Source organism: Pantherophis guttatus, chromosome 4 (assembly GCF_059756535.1).
Source record: "Pantherophis guttatus breed Tessera chromosome 4, ASM5975653v1, whole genome shotgun sequence".
Lineage (NCBI taxonomy): Eukaryota > Metazoa > Chordata > Lepidosauria > Squamata > Colubridae > Pantherophis > Pantherophis guttatus.
The window spans coordinates 65,099,671-65,123,684 of record NC_142066.1 but is presented as its reverse complement, the minus strand read 5'-3'; the positions used below and the strand labels follow the sequence as shown (position 1 = coordinate 65,123,684).

Genomic DNA, 24,014 nt, shown 5'->3' with positions numbered 1-24,014 from the left:
TGTTCTGTATCTTCTGCCAGAAGTCCAAAAAAATTGTAAGCAGGATGGGAAGAGTCTCTGAGAATGTTATGCAACTTCCTCAAACAGAGAGATTCAAAGATGTCCAAGGCTGGTAGCTGGAACCCGATGATATTCTGATCAGTTTTAAAGATTCTCTGTAGAGCTTTTTTTGTCCGCTACAGAGCTGCTCCCATACCATGCAAGAATGCCATATGTCAAGACACTCTCAATGGTGCTGCGATAGTAGAACAGAAGTAGATGCTGAATTTAGATGCTAAATTTAGATGCTGAAATTAAAGCAGTCCAAAGGAGAATGGAATAAAAATAGAATTGTATATGATTCAAAAATCACCAGAGAAGGAAGTTAGGAGTTGAAAGCATGTCTGTTTGGTTCAGATGGTCCTGGGAATGAGGGTTATGTGGTTGAATATTATGTGGTTGAATAAAATAGACTCCATTTTAGCTGCCTGAAAGAGATTTCCAGTCAGTTAATTTATGCCCTTAATCTGGATGGAGAGGATTGTAGAAATACTGTGCAAAATTCTGCTTTATGCTTTCTTTTGCTTTCTTTTACTTTCATTAGGAACAGAAATAGGAGTTTTTTTGTCCCAAGTTTGCTCACCTCAGGTGAAAATAATGGTATATGCTGAATATTTGTTATGCTCAAATATTTATTTGTTGTAGATGCTCTAAAATTTTTGGCACTTTGATGGGTTAGGAAATGTATTTTAGTTCTTTATGTTTTCCATTCCTTGGCTTTGCTTTCAGATATTGCATATTGCAGAAAGTTGTTAATTGATATCATTAACATAGTATGGCAATATTTTGCCTAAATATAATGTTCTGTGCTTTTTTTTTAGGAAGGATCCTCATGGTTTTTTTGCTTTTCCAGTCACGGATGCTATTGCTCCTGGCTATTCCATGATAATAAAACATCCTATGGATTTTGGTACCATGAAAGAAAAAATTGCAGCAAATGAGTACAAATCAGTAACAGAATTCAAGGTAAATTAATGGAGATTTATTAACCCAATATTAATGTTCACATGAATCTTTGTTTTTTCTGCAACAAAGATAAGGTTCCAGAGATAGACATAGAAATCTTTCTATTCTACAGGAATGCTTTTCAACCTATACCTAAAAAGTCAAAGCCATTCAGTGTGTTCAATGTATTATATTGCTATTTGCCCTACATATATGCATTTTATAAACTATAAAAATTTATTTTAAGATTATAGCAGTCTTCTAATAACTTGGTGCCTTTATTTTTTATTATTTTTCAGATTTGCCCTATAAATTCTTTGGCAAATTGCTTAATTTTTTTCTTAAATATATTAAAAAATAGGACAAAAATAAATAGTAAAATGAAATTCTTGTTTGGTTCTTGGAAGTATCTTCTTTCCAGCTCTTTTTCTGCTTTTGCCAAAATAATACCTATATTTCATACTGTTCCTCCCCCCTTTTCCATTCAATTATTCTGTAAACCAGGAGTCACCAACCTTTCGGACCTCAGGGACCACTAAATTCATAATTTTAAATCCCGCTGACTACTAATATGATTGTTTAAAAAAGATAAATAGTATTTAGTGCAATATAAAAAATGCAAATAATTTTTCTGTGGACCACCAAAATTTTTCTCACGGACCACCAGTTAGTGACCACTGCTCTAAACAAACTTGCCTCTTTGACGACTACTACTACTACTACTACTACTACTACCACTACTACTACTACTACTACTACTTCTTCTTCTTCCTCTTCTCTTCCTCTTCCTCCTCCCCCTTCTTCTTCGCTATCTTTTTTTCATTTCAGAGAAAAAATAATTTAGAATTCCATACTCTAAGAAATAACATTGATATTCTTTGAATTAAATTTTCACACATAGTTCTGATCTAGACTAGTTAATAGAATATTCTGCTGTTTAAATCTGTGCAAATTTATCTTTTGCATCAGCATTAGAATATTATATTAGGTGGAGAAATAAACAAAAGAATATCATCTGCAAATAAAATTTGTGTTCAGTTTAACTATATACTATTCTATAGATCCCTCTGTGTTATTTAATAGCACAAGCCAAGAGTTTCATGCAAAAACTAAAAAGCAAAGTTGAAAGTAGAAACCCTTGTTGGGTTAGGGTTAATAGTCAAAAAATAGTCTGAAAAAATTCTTTTTTTAAAAAAAAATATTTATTTATTTATTTAAAACAATACATCAAAAAAAGAAATAGTCAAACAAATTATCGCAACAGGAACTTTACATGATATTTACACTTTCTACGGTATGTAGGTTTCAGTCAGATTTAACATATATTAAACATAATCCTGGTTATACTTGACTTTTTGGGCATCTGTTGTTCAACCAAACGTACCATTTGTCCCAACATTGGAAATAATACGGAGTCCTTTTGATCTCTCAATGCTTTAGTCAGTCTGTCGGCTTCCGCATAATCCAAAATTTTCTCCAAAATCAAATCTTCAACCGGCAGGTCTTTCCCCTTCCAATGTTGGGCGAAACATATTCTTGCTGACGTGGTGATAAATACACACAGACACCATATATTTGTGCCTATGTTGTCTGGCCTGATGTTCAGTAGATAGTACTCTGGTTTCAGAATTAGGTTATAACCTGTGATTTCCATGATCCATGCCTGTATAATTTTCCAGAATTCAGTCGTCCTGGAGCAGGTCCATTTCAGAAAAAATTCTGATACATATGTGAATAAAGTATATATTCTCTTTTATTTTGATGCATCAAATGCCAAGGGTCTATTAAATTCAATTCTTCTGAATAAATATTGTTTCCCTCATTAATAATTGCTTTTCATGCTGGCATATTTCTATCAAGCTTGGGAACCAATATTTCACTAAGATCTCTTTCTCTTATCACTTACCATTAACACACTTATTCAAATGTTGAGAACATTCATATAACATAATAAGGGAATCTAAATTAGGTCCATAAACATTAAGAACAGCTATTACAATCTCTGCTATATTAACACATAAAATTAAATAAGCCCATTTACATCAGTAATAAATTGTTGTACATCAGTAATCAACTGCTGTACATCAATTCGGAATCTCTTTCAAACTAAAATACTACACCTTTAGCTTGTGTCAAAGTATCTGGGAGCTAAACATGTGTTACCCAATCCTTTATTAATATAAATTTATCCATTTCCATTAAATGAGTCTTCTGTAAATAAGCAATATCTGCTCTTAATTATTTTATATATGCTAATATGTGTCTGAATTCTCACAAGTTTTTACATTAAGACTAACTTCATAAATTTTATTTTGGTCCACTTATCAATATTCTCCTGATATCAATTCACTTGTTGAACTGTACCACTTAACAAGTATCTAATTATTACCTTTTTATGTTTAAATTTTTAGCATATTTTCTAGTGTTGCTCACAGATACAGAGCCTCAATTTAATATTCAAATATTATATATATAATTTATGTAAAAAACATTATAGCATAAAAATTTAAAAACAAGAGATTGAAAAAAGTGCTAAAATAGAATATATATAAGCTAAAATAATGAACACTAACCCTTTCTTTTAACTATAGGAACAATAGTTGCTGTCATCTAAGTATCTGGTACTTCATGATTTCTCAAATACTAAAAGTGTCACAGAATAGAAAATAGAATAGAACAGAACAACAGAACAGGACAGAACATTTCGGAATTTCAGAATTGGAAGGGACCTTGCAGGTGTTCTAGTCCAACCCTCTCCTCAAGCAGGAGACCTTATACCATTCCAGACAAATGGCTGTACAGTCTCTTTTTAAAAGCCTCCGGTGATGAAGCACCCACAACTTTTGAAACAATTATTTGGTTAATTATTCTCACTGTTAGAAAATTTCTCCTTAGTTCTAGATTGCTTCTCTCCTTGATTAGTTTCTGTCCATTGTTTCTTGTCTTGCGTTCTGATGCTTTGGAAAATATGTTGATACCCTCTTCTTTGTGACAGTCCCTCAATTATTGGAACATTGCTGTCATCACCCCTAGTCCTTCTTTTCATTAGACTAGACATACCCATTACTGCTACTGTTCATGTTTTAGCCTCCTTCGTATGTTTTAGCCTTCATAAGAACTTTATGTTATGTTGTTATTATTTGTATTATATATATTGTATTACTATATATGCATGCCCTTTCTACTGTACATTTCTGTAAATCTGAAGCTGCAGTCTTGCCTTTCACAGTTTCCTGATGGAATGAAATTTTGAGCAGATGTGAAAATAGGAATTGAGTAATTATCTTCTTTTCTTAACCATTAGCATTTTGCCCTTTTCTTTGAATAAGTGGTATATTGGTTGCTTTCTCTTCAACATATTTAAAGAAATCTTTTTGATTTGATTTGATTTCTTAACATCTAACTTACATCAGTTCATTTTGAGCTTTGTTTTCATGATATCCCCTATATTGTCCCAGGCTATATACTTGTATATACAGTATATTACAGAAGTGAGTACACTCCCTCACATTTTGTAAATATTTAAGTATATCTTTTCATGTGACAACACTGAAGAAATGACACTTGGCTACAATGTAAAGTAGTGAGTATACAGCTTGTATAACAGTGTAAATGTGCTGTTCCCTCAAAATAACGCAACACACAGCCATTAATGTCTAAACTGCTGGCAACAAAAGTGAGTACACCCCTAACTGATAATGTCCAAATGGAGCCTAAAGAGCCATTTTCCCTCCCTGGTATCATGTGACTTGTTAGTGGTACAAGGTCTTAGGTGTGAAGGGGGAGCAGGTGTGTTAAATTTGGTGTTATCACTCTCATTCATACTGGTCACTGGAAGTTCAACATGGCACCTCATGGCATGAACTCTCTGAAGATCTGAAAAAAATGAATTGTTGCTCAACATAAAGATGGCCTAGGCTATAAGAAGATTGTCAAGACCCTGAAACTGAGCTGTAGCACGGTGGTCAAGACCATATAGTGGTTTAACAGGACAGGTTCTACTCAGAACAGGCCTCACCATGGTCGACCAAAGAAGTTGAGTGCCCATGCTCAGTGTCATATCCAGAGGTTGACTTTGGGAAATAGACGTAGGAGTGCTGCCAGCATTGCTGCAGAGGTTGAAGGGGTGGGGTGGTAGTCAGCCTGTCAGTGCTCAGACCATAAGCTGCACGCTGTATCAAATTGGTCTGCAGGGCTGTCATCCCAGAAGGAAGGGCTGTCATCCCAGAAGGAAGCCTCTTCTAAAGATGCACCAGATAGCCCGTAAATAGTTTGCTGCAGACAAGCAGACTAAGGACATGGATTTCTGGAACCATGTCCTGTGGTCTGATGAGACCAAGTTAAACTTATTTGGTTCAGAGGGTGTCAAGTGTGTGTGGCTCAACCAGGTGAGGAGTACAAAGACAAGTGTGTCTTGCCTACAGTCAAGCATGGTGGTGGGAATGTCACCACCATGCTTGACATACAGCCCCACCATCTGGGGCTGTATGAGTGCAGCCGGCACTGGGGAGCTACAGTTCATTGAGGGAACCATGAATGCCAACATGTACTGTGACATACTGAAGCAGAGCATGATCCCCTCCCTTCGGAGACTGGGCCGCAGGGCAGTACTCCAACATGATAACAACCCCAAACACACTTCCATAATGACCACTGCCTTGCTAAAGAAGCTGAGGGTAAAGGTGATGTATTGGGCAACATGTATCCAGACCTAAACCCTATTGAGCATCTGTGGGGCATCCTGAAATGGAAGGTGGAGTTGTGCAAGGTGTCTAACATCCACCAGCTCCATGACATCGTCATGGAGGAGTGGAAGACGACTCCTGTGGCAACCTGTGAAGTTCTGGTGGACTCTATGCCCAAGAGGGTTAAGGCAGTGCTGGAAAATAATGATGGCCACACAAAATATTGACGCTTTGGGCCCATTTGGACATTATCACTTAGGGGTATACTCACTTTTGTTGCCACCAGTTTAATGGCTGTGTGTTGCGTTATTTTGAGGGGACAGCACATTTACAAGCTGTACACTCACTACTTTACATTGTAGCCAAGTGTCATTTCTTCAGTGTTGGGAACACAGGAGTTTCTCTGTTTCTCAAGAGCTGAAAATCCTGCTGACATTCCTATAGGGAGGATTTTCAGCTTCTGTGTGGAGCCTGCAAGGGTCTTCCCTGCCTCTTTACATTGTAAGATTCTACTGAAATTGAATTTCTTAGAATATAAACAGTTTTTGAAAATATAGCAATGATTATGTTTATGTTTTCCAGGCAGATTTTAAACTGATGTGTGACAATGCAATGACTTACAACAGACCAGATACTGTGTATTACAAACTGGCTAAAAAGATTCTCCATGCTGGCTTTAAGATGATGAGCAAAGTAAGACAACTACAACAGAGAACATATTGGGACCAAAAATATAGATTAACCTTTGTAGATGATTACAATACAACATTATTTTATACTTCTGATTTAGATTTAGTTTCAAAAAGAAGATTCAGGTAACAGGTATGTGAATGCAGCATGTGTCTACCTGCCTTAATTCAACAAATTGCTGATATGCTGCATTCATACTTCCACATGCTCTTAAACATTTAACTTTACTTTAAATAAAGTACTCTACTGTATTTATAGCCCTAGAGGGCAGACTATGTCTTTATAAAATAAAACTGGAAATTTAAGGAAATTGAATTTGCTCTTAGTGTTGGTTTCTCAGACTGCTGGGTTTACTGAAGGTCTCAGTGGCATTTCCATTATACATCTCTTTTCTTTTAAAGTTATACATCTCTACTCTTTTAAGAATCGGTTCATTCAAGATAAAAATGTTAACTTGAAGCTTTCACTGAAGAAATAAGTATTGTCTTATTTAAATAAATTTGGAATTATTCTAGAATGTTAAGCATTTTGCTTAACAATACCTTTCCATAAAATATTGGAAGAAATACATACATACTCTTTATTTTAAATCTATTTGATTATATATTTAATGAATTCCTAAATACAATACCTACTAAATAGTATAATGGAAATGTTTATATAAAATGAGTGAAAGATGGATTTGTGTAAACATACTTATTATATAATACTATTTTTCAAAATTATAAAAAAACTGACTTTCAAACTGAACAATTGATTATCTTGTATGAAGATTGTGTACAGGTAGGTGGCCGTTTGTATGTATGGTTTCCCTTCTGAAATAGGTTGCAGGTGTTCCGGTGTCATGCTGCTCATGATTGAATCACCTTGCATCCTCATTGAAGATGTAGTTCTTAGGTGCAAAGCCATGGCCATTCCCATCCCATCCCATCATCATAGCATCTTCGCTATGAGGGAAAGGTGTAAAGTCCCTGCTGCTCTGTCCTTTCTAATTCTAGGAACGGCTGTTAGCTTTGAAGCGCAGCATGTCGTTTATGCAGGACATGGATTTTTCTCAGCAGGCAGCTCTTTTGGGCGATGAAGATCCAGCTGTTGAAGATCCAGTGCCCGAAGTTGTTCCTGTGCATGTAGAGACTACCAAGAAATCCAAAAAGCCAAGTAAAGAAGTTATTAGGTAAATGATGGAGGAAGTGTTTTGCTCTTTTGTGCCTTTCTTTGCAAATTAACATCCCTACTTTTGGAATGAATTAATTAGACCATTAGTTTTTAACTTTGAAATACTAGGCACAATATATAATTATTTTTCAAAAAATTTAAGCACCTTGGGCATCTTGAGCAGAATCATTATGTATCCCAGAAGTTCTTTCTAGAGTTTACAGTCAGTATAGGTAGCATTTGATACTATATTTTTCGGAGTATAAGATATACCTTTTTCATCCCTAAAAGGGGGTGAAAATTTAGGTGTGTCTTATACACCGAATGTAGCCCCACCCACCCATTGGCCTCCACCCTTTGGCCTCTGCCTTGCAGCAGTTACCTCCTTGCAAGCAAACAGCAAGAAAAAACAGCTCATTTCAGCTTCAGCACAGCCTAATTAGCACAAGTTGATCGGCCTCCCAACTCTCAGCTGTTTTACGTAGGGCTCTGCTGCTTGCTGCAAAGAGGTAAATTGCTGGAGCAGATTTTTTTTTCCTTGTGCTAATCAAGCTATGAAAGCAAAGCAGGCTGTTTGCTGAAGGTAGGTGCGTCTTATACTCCGGTGCATCTTATACTCCGAAAAATACGGTAAATATTTTAAAAATGAGCTGGAAGAATTGGCAGGCATGAGCACAGAATATTATTTTCATTCATTGTAAATTTTCCACATTAGCCAGAAAAAAAAATACAGTTGTAAGGGGTGCTTTAATTTTAATGAGCTTACTTCTTAAATCAGCCACATCCTTTTGGAGGATGGAATAGAAGTGAAAAGAGAAAGATCATTTTAATGAATAGCAGCATGACATGTGTTCATTCTTATGCAAGAACTAAAACACTTCTTCAAAATTATTTTTAAAATGAGGGATCTTGGTGCTCTCTGAGCTTGCTTGTTTTCTTGCAGATGTTTCATTACCCAAACTAGGTAACTTCATCAGTGCTAGTAAGGAATGTGATTTGCTATCAATTTATATTCAAATGGCTTGCCTGTCACTGTTGGTGAGGTCTGCACAGTTCTGTGTTGGTTCACTCCTTCCTCTGAGGTTGGTTCCAGTTGGTGTTGGTAGGGAGCAGGAACTCTTGGTCCCTGCTCTGTGGGATCCCTTAGGGCTTGCAGCTGTCTTCGCTCCTTTTTAACTTTTACATGAAACCACCAGGTGAGATCATTTGACACTAGGATGAGGTATATATCTTCATCCCGGATGAAGTGAGTGAAGCTATGGATATTCTTGTGCGGTGTCTGGAGGCTATGGATGCCTGGATGGGGAACAACAGACTTCAGATGGACCCTGGTAAGATGGCATGGTTGTGAATGAGGTTGCACTACTCCAGACAGATCTGGTGCTCCTGCACTCAAGACTCCGGTTTGAAGAACAGGTGTAAAAGTTCTCTGCTTAGACACTCATGCCCTGGTCTTCTCTGATTTGGACTGTTGCAACATGCTCTATATGGGGCTGTCCTTGAAAAATGTCCAGAATATTCAGTTTATATAAAATGTGGCTGCATGGGAAATTTTAGGCACCCAAAGAATAGTGCATGTAACTTCATTGGGTGCCAGTTTGCTTCTGGGTCCAATTCATGGTATTGGTTGTCAATCATAAAACCCAAATGGCATAGGGGCAGGCTACTTATGGAACAGTCTTCATCCCATTACATCTGCCCATCTCCCCTGGTCAGGCAGAGAAGATATGTTGCAACCCTGTCACTTAAAGAACTTTGATTGATGGGGTCTAAGAAAACAGCTTTCTCTGCTGTTTCCTCTCTTCCCTATCCTATGGAATATTCTTCCTCTGAAGGTGAGACAGGCTTTCATTCTTTTGCCTTCCAAAAAGGAGTTAAAATATAGCTATTTGGCCTCATGTATGGAGCCCAGGGGAGCAGGCAGCCATGAGACTGGTTAATTCCCTGGAAACCCTCTCTTCACCTTCTAGCTAATTTTAATCCCTTGCCTCCTCTTAACATTTTTAATTTTTATACATACTGCTTTATATTTTAACGTTTTATTGTACATCACTCGGAGTCTCTCTTTGAAGGAGATAAATGGTTAAGAAAATTTTAAAATAAATAAAATAAAGTAAAATTTAAAAAAGCCAATGAGGTATCCTGTCTAACTCCATTGGATATCATCTATAACTTCAATGTTAAAACCTGTTGCTTGATATATGCATTACATACTTTCAAAGATCAGCAGCACCAGGGAACTACCACAGGACTGGAAAAGAGCTGATTTAGTTCTCATCTGCAAAAAAGGAAAACAAAAATAGACCCAGGAAACTACATACCTATCAGCCTGACCTCAATACCTGGGAAGATTCTGGAAAAGATAAGGAAGGAATTAGCGAACACCTACAGGCAAATAAAGTCATAACCAAAAACCAACATGGTCTGTTGTTTGTCAAAAACAGATCATGCCAGACAAATCTTATTGCATTCTTTGACAAAGTGACAAAATTAGTTAATTAGAGGAATGCTGTGAATAAAATGTGGGTTAGACTGTAGACAATATCACCACCAGATGGATTCATAACTAGCTGATCAACCGCATTCAAAGTGTAGTCGTCAATGGAACCAGGAGTAAAATTCATCTGGTTCTATCTGGCTTGGGCGAACCAATAGTGGTGGCTGTGGGAGGCTCTTCCCACCCACGTGGAAATCATGACATCACTTTTTTGTGACGATTTTAAGCCTCTGCACATGCACAGAAGGCTTTGCGCATGCATGGATGATGCTCACCAATTTGCAAACCGGTAGGGAAGGTAAGTGAATTTTACCCCGAATGGAAATGTATTTACATGGAGGGAAGTAAGCAGTGGGGTACCCCATTGGGCCCAGAGTATTAGGCCCAATACTCTTCAACATCTTCATCAATGATTTGGATGAGAGGATAGATAGGAAATTCATCAAATTTGTAGACGACACCAATCTGTCAGAAATAGCCAACACTACAGAACATAGGCTTAAGATACAGAAGGATCTTGACAAACTTGAACATTGGGTGCTATCTAACAAAATGGAATTCAATAGTGAAAAAAGTAAGGGTATACATTTAGACAAGAAAAATAAAATGCACAGGTATAGTATATGTGGTACCTGGCTCAATAGTAGTAACTGTGAGAGGGATCTTGGAGTTCTAATGGACAATCACTTAAACATGAGCCAGCAGTATGCTAGAGCTGCCAAAAAAGCCAACACAGTTCTAGGCTGCATTAACAGAGGGATAGAATCAAGATCAGATGAAGTGTTAATACCACTTTATAATGCCTTGGTAAGACCACACTTGGAATACTGCATTCAGTTTTAGTCGACATGATGTAATAAAGATGTTAATATTCTAGAAAGAGTGCAGAGAAGAGCAACAAAGATAATTAGGAGACTGGAGGCTAAAACAAAGAATGGTTGCTGGAATTGGGTATGTCTGATTTAATGAAAAGAAGGACTAGGGGAGACATGATAGCAGTATTCCAATATCTTAGAGGTTGCCACAAAGAAGAGGGAGTCGAGCTATTCTCCAAAGCACCTCAAGGCAGGACAAGAAGTAATGGATGGAAACTAAGAGAGAAGTAACCTAGAACTAAGAAGAAATTTCTTGACAATTAGAACAATTAATCAGTGGGACAACTTGCCTCCAAAAATTGTGAATGCTCCAACACTGGACATTTTAAGAAGAAATTGGACAACCATTTGTCTGAAATGGTATAGGGTTTCCTGTCTTAGCAGGGAGTTGGACTAGAAGACCTCCCTTCCAACTCTTGTTATTCCGTTACTTCTTCCACTGTCAAATTCCTTATCAAAATTTGAGTTTTCTCTTTATTGATCTGGTAACTTGACACTGAACTATATTTTACATCACCAATGTTAGAGTCTTTAGGGTGAGCAATTTAAATACAATATCATTAGCAAATGCTAAATTTTAATTTATATTCATTTATAGTTTCTTTTTTTGAAATTTTGCTCTCAGTATAGCTAGGAGGCTATGGTTCCCATGCCAATAAAAATAGGGGATCATCCTTGTTCCCTTTGATATAATATATTGCTTTGAAATAAGAACATTTACTACAATTTTGGCTGCTTATTTTTTTTATAAACATTGTATGAATATAAGAGAATTATCCCTAACCTATTTTTTTCAAAACTGCATAAGCCCATTTCAAAAAATAAAAGCCCATTTCATATTGTCAGAGTTTTGTTCAGCACCAAGAAATAACATGGCCAATTTTTAATTTTTCTTATGTGCATTATTAATAATATTTAAATTATATATAATATTATTCCAGATATATATCTTTGAGACAAATACATCTAGTCAAAATGTATTATTTCAGCTAAAAGCCACCTAGAGTCACTTTGGATAGTGAGACAAGTGTCATGAATTTAATAAATAAATGACTATTTAGACTCCGCAAAAATTGTTGAAAAAGCTTATAATCTACAATCAGTAAAGTGATAGGTCTATGGTTCAGAATGAGTTAGATCTTTTCCTTCCTTTATAAGGCTCCTTTCCATGACATGAGATTCATGACATAATTGTATCTCATTTATTATTTGAATTTAAAAATTTCTTGAAAAATTCTGCAGTAATTTATAGAAATACTGTCAGGTACTAGAGCTTTATTCAATGTCACTTTTTGATTGACACTGTTCTGTTGTAAATTGATTAACAATATCTTTTTGTTGAGCCATACATTATTAAAGTAATATTTTATTCAAATTTTCTTCAATTTCTACTGTATTAGATTCTTGTTTATTATATAAGTTCAAATAAAGAATGAATTGCCACACCATATGCTTCATTGTAGAAACATGTTTATCATTGTTTCAAATGTAAGTGCTTTTTTTGTTATTGATGTTGTTTTTTACTAATTTGATAGGCTAACAATTAACAAAAATATTTATGCCAGGTGAAGTTATTTTTGGCTCACTGCCAATCAGTTATATGGTCCCTTATTGCTTGTATTTTTTACTTTAAATCTAAAATTGGATTGAGCTACTTCCCAATGTAGGCTTAGTTCTAATTGTTCAGATTATTCAGTAATATATTTTTCTGATTTTGCATAAATTTCTGTTTGATTCAGAGACAAAGAACTCTCCAATAAATGCTTTACTTGCCTCTCATACTATGAGCAAAGAATATTTCAGAAGTTAGATTGCACTGTATTTCTATACTTCAATTAAAATTATTGTTTAAAAAAGAGAATTGACAGAATTTATTTTTCTTGGAGACCTGTTCCGAGAGGGTAAATCCAAGAGAATTGTAATTTTTTATAAAACACTTGCAATAATGGTCAGCAATTATGTTGATAAGAAATTCTTGATCTGCACCTAATAGATTTACAGGTTAAAATCTCTCATCCCCCTCCCCTCCCTGAAATTTCTGGATATATACTGTATTATGTAGCTTTTTCCAGTCTTTAGTGAAACTGATTAGGACATTAGTGTGGAAAGGAAACTGGGTACTTGAAAGCTCTAGTCAATTTTTGGGCACTGCAGCCTGCCTAAGGTAGGTAAATTGAGGACCCAGTTGTGGGGGCAATAAGTTGACTTTGTATAAATATACAAAAGAATGAAGGCTATTGCTTAGCGCATTGTAAGCCGCCCTGAGTCTCCGGAGAAGGGCGGCATATAAATCAAATTAAAAAAAAAAGTTCCCCTATATGGTAAAGGTGTTTGAGAACCTTTTTTAAAGTTCTGGGATCTTCTACTGCACAGATTCATACAACATTAAGATTTCAAGGTGTTTCTGAAATTAAGAACTTAAGTAATTTGCAGCTATAAATCCTGGATTTTTTAATATATGTTATTTATGGTATATATGGTACTTTTTTCTAATATAATTTTGAGAGAAATTTACTTTTCTACCAATAATATGTACTAAAAGGTATTTCTGTAATTAAAACCAATTACTTTGATTTAATTGGTAGATTGTTTAAACAGTACTTGTTGGATATTTTTAATGACGTTTTTTCCTGCATGCTAGTCAATCATTTTGGTGCCAGAATCTGTTCTGTTTTCAGACTGTTTTTTCCTCTTTGGCTACAAGAGGCCATTTCATCACAAAAAAATCATAAGTGAATTTTTTACACTATTATTACTTATCTTAATAGATTTTTTAAAAATTTCTAATATAGTTGATTATATAATTGGAATTGATCTGAGTTCATCTATATATAATGCTTGCTTGCTCTATTTCCTTTCTCTTGCTGTTCATCTTAATTAGCTTTTATTATCAAAATATAGTCAGTTAATCTGTTGTGATAATTTCTTTTTGCATGTTTCATATCAATGATTTTTGTTCATTTGTTTTATATCAAATATTGATATCTTTTTAAATACTTAACTTTCAATAATAAAATTTGCTTTATTTTAATGAGCAGAAGTTCTAGACATAAGAATGCATATATTTTTTTTAACAAGCAAAAGAAAGAAAGCTTTTTCAAATTGGAGCTCCACAGCATGATTTGTCTGATTCTTCTGCACAGTCACAAGATTTTTTGTATGAGAGATATATGTAATAGAAGATAATCTCTCTAAATTAATCCAGCAAACACATTACAAGGAAACTAACAATAAGAACTGTTCATAAAACACCTTCATAACTGAAATATTATAACTTCAGTCTCTGAACAAGAGTGTTAAATGTTATTAAATGGGGGTCCTGTAAAACAAAATTTTATATAAATTTTTAAACTGTAAACTGGAGGAAAATATTTGAAAATATGAGTTGGGTCTTAAATATATTTTACTCTACATATGGCTGTCTTTAAAGTTTACTCAGAAATAACCCAGAACACAGCAGCATGGAAAGTTATGAGCATACCACAGTATGATCATGTAATTCCTCTGCTTCGTGGTTACCCCATAGGCTTTTGGGTATAATTCAGGGTGCTAATTATCAGCCATAAAACTTTGTATTATAAAGCCTGGATGTCTGGAGTTCCATCTCCTTAAATCTTCCATAAATTTTAAAGCCTGGATCGTCCGCTAGGCTTTGGATTAAGTCAAGCGGTGGACTCTCGGTGAATAGGATATATGATGAGAGGATACTTGGTTTTATTCCTCATAGATGGCTTTGTTAATTTTGTTATTAATATTGTCTGTCACAATGGAGCTGTGATATTAAAATTAAAAAATACAGTAAGATGAAAATAATGTTGATTTATCCAGGAAATCCATTATATTTACCTAGAGGTCATAAAACTCAATGACTTAGAACCTATTTGTGGAGAGGGAGTGCATTTGATTTGTTATTTATTTAATAATTTGTGCTTTATTATAGCTGTATATTTGAACCAGAAGGAAATGCATGCAGTCTGACAGACAGCACAGCTGAAGAACACGTCCTGGCCTTGGTAGAACATGCAGCAGATGAAGCACGGGATCGGATCAACCAGTGTCTTCCAAACAGCAAGGTCTTGTTAAATTAATTCACATTTTGTTCAGCTAATTTTCTCAGAAATTTTTGCTCAGTTGGACAAGAATTTTTACATAGTATTTAGTACATGAATACTTTTATGAGGAGTTTTTATGTTAAATTTCTACAATATAGATTAAAACTTACATGTTTTAGACTTTAGTTTGAATATAAGTGAAAATTAAATGACATGTTCTTAGCATTCTATCTCAGTGAAGGTCTTAAAAATTCAGTTATTTAACCTACATGTTAAATAAGAGTACAGTACTCTACGTTGACAAGATTATACCAAAGAGTATAAGCCAACTAGAAAAGTTGAAGTTAAAATTTGATGAACAATATCAGTGTTAATCTAAATGAATATATTGGATAATTCTATTTTTTCTTCTTTTATTTAGAGCATTTATGAATACAAATGCTCTATTTTTTAGAACAACATAGAAAATTGTGTTTCAGTACAATGTGTGAATCCAGTTTCGTTGTATATTATATTTAAGAATGGAAATATTCATATCCTATTCAAAAGGTTGTTTATTAGATTGCATAGGCACAGCTCTTCTTCCAATGACACATTCAACATCAGATATTGTTAGTATTTGCTAACACAACAGTCCCCAACCTTTGTGGCGGGGGGGGGGGAACCAGCCAGGCCAGTACACATGCGCGCAAGTAGCTCAACTCAAACAGTGTGCAGGCAGTTGCGCATGCATGCACAGTTTCATTAGAAGTTGAGCTGTGCAGTGCGCCAGCCGGCCACTTGTGTGAGTGGAGCTGCATGTGCGTCTGCGCTGGCTGGCCGCTCGCACAAGTGGACCTGCATGCTCATGTGTGCATCGGTCTACCACTTGTGTAGCCCAGTTCCGAATAGGCCATGGCCCGGGAGTGGGCCACAACGTGGGAGATGGGGACCCCTGTGATAACAGATCTGTTAGTATTTACTGATTAAACAGGAAACATTTTTTTAAAAATCTGATTTTCTTTTTATTATTCTTAAATACAGATAGGTTACCTGAAAAAGAATACTGATGGATCTTTGATTTTCAGTGTACTCAATCCATCAGATCCTGAAACAGAAGGTAATTTTCAGATAATTTTAATAGTTTATATTTTTAAACATGTTTTTAATTATACATAACTAAGTTTATGTTTGTACATTAATTGTCAAAAGAAAATGCATAATGTTTTAATCTTTATTTAATAGACATAGGTAATTCCATTTGAATATTAAATATGCTGCTATGTCAGAATTGGCAACAAAAAGATTTGCAAATTGAAATATATTTGGTGAGCTAATATTTGAAGGCCTTTGGCTAATATTCTAGTAAAGTCAGAATTAAGTTACATTTGTGATAAAATATAAATCTACTAGTAACCCTATATCCGTGATGGCGAACCTATGGCACGCGTGCCCAAGGTGGCACACAGAGCTATCTTTCTGAGCATGCGAGCTGTTGACCAACTTGCCTGCAGCTGTGCATGCACGTGCCCCAGCTGGTGTTCGGGCCTCCGGTGCGCATACGTGCAATTCTGGGGACCCACTGGTCCGGAGCTCTCATGTGCACACACGCGCATTCATGCATGCACACGGGAGTATCTGCGTGCAGTGCTTGTATGCGCAGATGGCATTCATGTGTACACATTGCATGTGCAAAAGCCTTGTGCATATGCAGATGGTGCAATTGGGGACCCATGCAAAAGCCATGTGCATGCACAGATGGTGCAGTTGTGCATGCAGCGCACGGCATGCATGCACATGTGCACATGTGCAGATGGTGTGGTTGCGCATGCAGCACTCGGGGAGGAGCCGCACATAAGTGAAGCGCCTACCTGTTTGGCACTCAGTGAGTAAAAGGTTCGCCACCACTGCCCTATACGAACAAAGACTTTATGAACTCTAACTTAAATACCATTAATATTTATTTATTTATTCATTATTTATTTATTCATTCATTCATTTTTCACATTTTTGCACTGCCTATCTCCCTCTGATGTTGCTTATTATGTAACCATTTTTACCTAATTAGTTAAAATCTGTTCAGTTGCTCCTTAAGCTGAACTTGTGTAGAAGATTATTAAGTCTGGTAATAGTATTAAATCTGTGTTAGATTCAATCTGAGATAGAAATTAGTCTCCAATCCATTTTTCTTCTGCATTGCCTTTAAATCATGTTATTGTGCTGATGTAGCACCATTTTGGCATTATTGAATAAAAATGCTATATTTTAAAGCAAAAATGCGTAGCCATGCAAAGCAATATACCAGTAGTCCATGATGACTATAGTTGGGACAAGTATTTCCATTGCTAAATAATGCAGTCATAGAGTAAGAAGTCACGTTATCACATTGCAATTTTGGGAGTATCAATTGCTATCATTAGCCAAATATTGTGGGTTGTTAAGTGAGTATCCATCCAAATTCAAGCCTTTCCAGATTTCATCCCTCCTAGCCCCAAGCCTCAGTAAGATAAGGGACTGCCTCCAAGTCTTCCTATCTGCCTATTCTCTCCCCATTTCTTTTGGAACAGCCAACAACCCCCGAAAATGCTTCTCTGGTACTGTTTGCCATGGCCCAAGAAACTACAGCTGCCTAAATCAGTCCCAGCCCTTGCCACCTTGCACTCCACTGCCTCAAATGATCTTCAACATCTTCTTGCTCCTTCTGTTGACGAGGTATGCCTGGCCTGACTGCTGGGCTGGCATTTGGCTGCAAAAAAAAAAAAAAAAGTGGCCTCAAAGTCATTTGCTCCAAAACATTCCTTTGTAAAACACTCCTAAGATGCCGCTTTGCAAAACCTCCCAGAAAGGAGCATCGCAAAAAGCCCAACTCTTTTCTGCGAACTCTTTGTTAAGGGACTATTTCTGCCTTTTTTCCTTTTCCTTCTTGATCCCCACTCCCACCCCCACCCCATTTTGGAAGCGAAGCCTAGCCCTCCCCAGGAAGTTGGTTTTTATTTATTTTTTTGTTTGCAAAGGGACTGTTTTAGGCTTTCCCCCCATTTTTCTGGCACAAAGTCAGCTCCAGCCTGGCCAAGGAGAACTATTGAAAGGAGGACTTTGGTATCTCTTCAAAAGATAGTCCCTGCGTCACAGGACAGAACCCAGCCCCATCCCATCCTAGCAGAATACGTATATGCTTTCTCAGTAGGAGGAGCAAAAAGAAGGCAAAGGTCAGTTTGGGTGACCTCTTTAAATAAAAGCACATCTAAAATTAATTGGAACTGTCATTTGAACTTATTATATAAATCTTTAATTTTATTTTTCATTTTCTTGGGTAATTCTGAATTATGGCTTGTGTTTCAATATTTATTGTTTAACCCAACAATTTCACTTATTATATGTCAATCTCTTTCATGTTTATATTGCTAATTATATTTTAATAATTATCTTCAATGAAATTTTGTATTTTACATGCTCAGTTTCCCTATTCATTTATTCAATAATGTCAAAATTAACTTGTTCATTAATTTTCTTGCATCAATTTCTAACAGTTAATGCATCGTATTTGACTCTATCTTTTACTAAAAGAAATGAATTCTTTAGAGAACAGTTTCTAAAGTTTATGCCAGTCAGTTCTGCAAAGAAGGGGGAAGTCAAAAATCAAATACTTATCTATATTATTTTTAGGAGTGTTTTCTTTTTTTACATTTATAACTAATAGTATAGTGAAGATTTTAAACTAAAATGTATGCTTCCTTTTCAATTCAGTGTATGCTGCTTGATAAAAGTAATGTTTTATCGAGCATTAATTGTAAAATTTCAATCATTATCGGTCCATTTATAGATCTTTTTTTTTTTTTTTTTTATTGAAAAGGTTTTCAAATACAAATTTTTCCCCCTTTTCCCCCCCCCTCCCCCCCCTCCCTAACCCCCCCTCCCCACCCTTCCCCCCCTGTGACTTCTTCGTAACAAAAAAAAACCCTAATTCATAACAGATTACTTACTCCCTCCTCAAAATACTGACCTTTACTTACTAAAAGTATTATAAATCCCCCTTTATCCATACATTTCAGAAAAGAAGAAGAGAAGAAAAAAAAACAAAAAAAAAACAAACACATTATACTATAACTATTATAAAATAACTCTAATTTAGCATAATAGTGTTTTATATCTATGCATTATTGCGACAATTCAAAACCACCTTCCACTTTAAAACTATACAATAAGTCCTACTTTAATAACATTTCAAAGCGGGCTCCCCATAAAATCTAATTTAACATTTATTCCACTCTATCCATTTCCTCCACTCCCCTAAATGTATCACTTAAAAATCCCTTTTCTTAAACTAATCAGTCTGTAGCTAGCTTATTCACCCACTGTCTTACAAATTTACCATACACAACAATTCTTGATATCTTTAATTCACTGCCCACACTACTTAAAAATATATATATATATATATTCCATTATATCTAAATAAAAAAAGAAAAGACAATAACTTTAAATTTATAGTCCATATAATATCTTCTTGAAGTCTTTCCACTGGATTATTAAAACCAACATCCATAATAGGGTGACATAGCTTGCGGATGCAACCGTTTATTCAAGATCTCCAATCATATCTGCCCCCATCAGTAGTAAACATCTTCTTATATATATAAAAGTAAAAACAACCACCCGAGTGACATTATAATTGTATTCCATATAATAATAATTGTGGGTTTCATCAGGATTATTAATTTCCATCATCGTATTGGGTAACAACCCGATCTTCTGCATGTCCCAATGTGATTCTCTTGCCTTATAATTCAAGATAATTATAATATATTTATCAACACAAAAAGAAGTTTCAAAGTAGATAATTCAAAACCATCAATTTGAGGCTCTTTCCATGTCCCAAAATTACGGCAATGCAGAGATCTGCCACTATCCTCAGGATGATATTGACCAATATGTCGCCTCCTCTATGTTTTCACATAATCATTCATATTTTAAAATCACTGGCTTCACTGTTGCTTGGGTTAGAAATTTCTATTTTTGTACAACCTATTTCTTTTTTTGTTTTCTTTTTGTGGGTTTGACCTCCATCCTAATTTTTTGTGTCTCGCATTTCTTTTTTATCCCTTGTATATCCTCTAATTGGTTTCCATGCTTGTCCTTGCCTTGATAAGTCATCACATTAAAATCAGATGGCACTTCTCTCAAATTTGTAGATAATCCAGCTGGGGTATCCGATAAATCCAAAGGCAATTTATCTAGTACAGTCTCTGTCTTTAGTTCCAGCTCCTTCTGCTTATCCTGTATTATATCTGAAGACGTTAAATTCATTTTCAACCTATTTTGATAAAATTCTTCCGCCCTTTCAACAGTATTTAACTGGTATCTTTCTCCTTGATATCTCAATATAATACCAACTGGGACGTCCCACCGGAATTGAATATTTCTCCTTTTTAACTCAGACACCAGAAAGCCAAATTTCTTCCTTTCCATTAGTATCTTAGGTGGGAGTTCCTTGTAAATCCAAATCTTTCTTCCATACAATTGCAAATTAGAATTGAAGGAATTTTGCACAATTTTATTCCTAATTTCTTTATCTGAAAAATAGATTACCACATCTCTAGGCAATTGCCTTTGCTTGGCAGTCCAGGAGTTTATTCGATAAGCTCTGTCAATCCTACAAAACACTTCCTCAGGTTGAATCTTTAAAATCCCAGCTAGAAATTCAGAAGATATTTTCCTTAAGTCATCTCTGTTATTTTCCTGCAAACCTCTAAGTCTTATTGCATATTCTGTGAAATTATATTGTATCTTTAGAACCTCTTTTTGAATCCTCTGTTCCAGATATTCTACATTACCAGACTTTTGGTCAGCATCCATTTTAAATTTTTCTTCTGAACTATAATCCTGAATATTTAACAAATCATTTTCAATTTTTTGAATTCTATTGTCCAATTTATCTTGAATTTCATCCATTTTTGACTCTAGTAAATTAGTATTTGTATCCAACCGAATCATGAATTCTGACAATTTTAAAATTTTTTGCTGCAAAAAGTCAAACTTGGATTTCACCAATTCCTTAGTTTCCTGCTTAAATTTTTCAAGTTGCTGATTCACAATCTCATCCCTTCTTTCAATCTCCTCTAAGAGAAATTCTATTATATTAAAATCAGGTTTCTGGGACTGAAGAGTTAAAACTTGTTGCTTTAAATTCTTAGTGGGGGAATCCCCCCCACCTATTTGTTTGTCTGACTTCACAAGCTTCAGTGCCATGTTTCCGCCTAAGCAGGCTTTGTTAGAAGAAGAAAAAAAAAAAAACAAGACAAAAGACTTCCAGCCAGCAACACTCAAGCCTCCAGGGAAAAAAGAGAAAAACAAAAACAGGAGCGGAGTTTTGTCTACAAATGTAGCCAGTGGTATTTATTCCGCTACATTGTAATAATAAAAAACGGAAGAACTTTCCCTCTCAAACTCTTCTCCAGCCGCGGCAGACGCCATTTTAAAAAGAAACTTTTTTCCTCTTTCTCTTCCTCTATTCTCTTAAGTAATTTTTAAAAGATAAGTAAAATACTTGCGCTTCAGTATTACAGGTCCAGCTCACATTTTCTTTGAGTAATCTGTCAAATTCGCAGGCTTGCTTTTGACGCCTGGCTCTGCATTAGCAGAGGTCTCCCAAAGCCCGGAGCAGCGGCTGGGGATATGGGGCATCTCATCCGCTCCATCCCAAAAGTAAAAAAAAAACTTTTGGGACTCTGCAGAGAGTTCTACCCACCCCTGCCGGCTCTATCTCCGTTTCCTCATGGGAACGGAGTTTTTTCGAGCCGCCGTTCCGTTGTGAAGGCGGCTCTAACAGGCAGTGGAAGCTGACGATCCCAAAGGAACGTCTGGCGGCGGCCAGCAGCAAACAGGAAGTCCCATTTATAGATCTTTTTTGAAAATACACTTCTGTTATAATTTTAAAATACATAAGGCCTAACTCATTTATATAACCTATTAATATTACTTTACTTTATTTTGTTTATTATCTAATCTGTGCAGCTCAATTGTTCTTTACTATTTTTTTAAAACAGTTACTGTTTTAAAATATTAATAATTTCTAAATAAGCTTTTTAATAATTTCAAGCAAAGTTCTTAAGATCTAAGATAGTGATATAAGAGTATCCTCCTGTCTATTAGTTTTGAAAATACAGCTCCATTATAATTTTTAAAAAGATAATTGAAAAAAGAATTCTTTTTGCTTATTTAAATAACCTAATAACTTTATTTTTTTATTTTTGTTCATTATCTAATTTATTTTTTCTGCAGCTGATTTGTTTTTTTATTGACACATTAAAACAAACTGATACTGATTAAAATATTAATAGTTTCTTAATAGCCTTTTTTGTAATTTCATGCAGAAGTTCTTAAAATTCATGATTGTCTTATAAAAATATTCTCCTGTCTATTATTTTTGAAAACTTAATAAACATTTATTTATTGTTGAAAATAGAGGAGGAAAGCCATCCAGTGGATCTGAGCTCTCTATCTAGCAAATTATTACCGGGTTTTACAGCATTAGGTTTTAAAGATGAAAGAAGGCACAAAGGTAAGTTCTGTGATGCAAAGAATGTTTATATTTACAAGATTAAACATTTGTCTTCATATTTATAAGACGTTTTTATTTAATTTCGAATATTTTTAGAATATAATTACTAGATATCCAGTGACTCAGGCAGTTTGGTCCTGTAGGTATAATTGCAATGTAAATGATTAATTTCATTTGGATGTAGGTACCGTAATGCAAGCATTTCTCAAGCATACAGGTTCTTTAAACTGGTTTAAAAACCAAAGAAGGTTTATCTGTAACCCCTCACTGAACTAGAGGCATATTTCGGTGGCATAGTCAGGATTCTGTTCTTGGCTCAGAACCCTGCAATTAAAAAAAATATATTGAAGTCATTTTTAAATATGCTAGTGTCATTTTTAAATATGCTTATTTCATATGTAATAAGAATACCAAACAACATTTATTTTAAAAAATCAATAAGAAAAGTTCAAATACAATTAAAACATGCATCACAGTACAATTAAATAATTTTAAAACTTTATCAAATGTGAAAAAACAGAAAAAATGGAAACTGGCTGAATCTGTAAAGATTGTGTGCTGATTATTTATTAATTTGTATTATTAGTTTTTCTAGCTGTCCAAGATGAAGTTTGGAAGCTATAGTGTGGAAAAAAGACTTTAAAACTTTAAAGTGTATAAATTGGAGTTGGAGGCCCTGGTGAACAGGGAAAGGACTAGCAAGAGAACTATCTCCAGGGAGATTGCTTTGTTGGAAAGTTGAGGCTATTGCCATAGGCATCATACAGCTGAACAATTTAGGAGTTCTGACTTTAGAATGCTGCTGGAAGGCCAACAATGGTGGTTAGAATTCTTGCTACAATATTGCTTAACTAGACCATTAGAGAGTAGAGATGAAGTTTCTAATTTGTTTGACTCTTGCGGGGTGGGGAATGAAGAAGAGTAGGTGGGTTGGATAGGATGAAAAAGCCAAGAAATATATCAGATGACAAGGTTTATGTCAGAGAAGCTGAATATGTAGGAGGCCCATTAAGCTGTTTCTAATAAAATGGAGGAACAAAGAGTAGACTTGGCCTTATTTTTTTAAATAGAGGAGAATGTTGGTGAACAAACAGTAATCAGGGACAGATACAATCAAGATCAAGTGAGGTACTAATATCACGCTATAAAGCCCTAGTAAGACCATACTTAGAGTACTGTATCCAGTTTTGGTCACCACACTATAAGAAGAGATGTTGAGACTCTAGAAAAAGTGCAGAGGAGAGCAACCTGGGTGATTAGGGGACTGGAGACTAAAACATATGAAGAACGGTTACAGGAACAGGGCATGGTTAGTCTAGTGAAGAGAAGGACCAGGAGAGACATGATAGCCGTCTTCCAATATTTGAAGGGCTGCCACAGAGAGGAGGGAGTCAGCTTCCTCCTCAGCTGTGTCCTGAATCTTTTATAAAATGAAGAACAATTTTGTGTAAATTGCATTTATACAAATTGTAGGCATACCTTTATTTACATTTGATTTTTAATTTATGATTGACCTCCCACGGGCTGAACAGAGAT

General features: G+C 35.3%; 1 protein-coding gene across 6 annotated transcripts in view; it reads left to right on the top strand.

Moving 5' to 3' along the window:
- BRD9 (bromodomain containing 9) overlaps nucleotides 1–24,014 on the top strand; it is a 71,786-nt gene that overhangs the window by 29,927 nt on the left and 17,845 nt on the right. For 2 of the 6 annotated variants that reach the window (XM_034416371.3, XM_034416367.3), the window contains exons 5-10: nucleotides 861–1,005; nucleotides 6,252–6,362; nucleotides 7,421–7,533; nucleotides 14,827–14,959; nucleotides 15,962–16,037; nucleotides 22,383–22,478. In XM_034416371.3, coding sequence (XP_034272262.1) covers nucleotides 861–1,005; nucleotides 6,252–6,362; nucleotides 7,421–7,533; nucleotides 14,827–14,959; nucleotides 15,962–16,037; nucleotides 22,383–22,478 — 674 coding nt within the window. Of the gene's footprint in view, nucleotides 1–860; nucleotides 1,006–6,251; nucleotides 6,363–7,357; nucleotides 7,534–14,826; nucleotides 14,960–15,961; nucleotides 16,038–22,382; nucleotides 22,479–24,014 lie in introns of all 6 variants that reach the window. The other 4 variants (XM_034416370.3, XM_034416366.3, XM_034416369.3 and 1 more) reach the window with 2 other exon arrangements.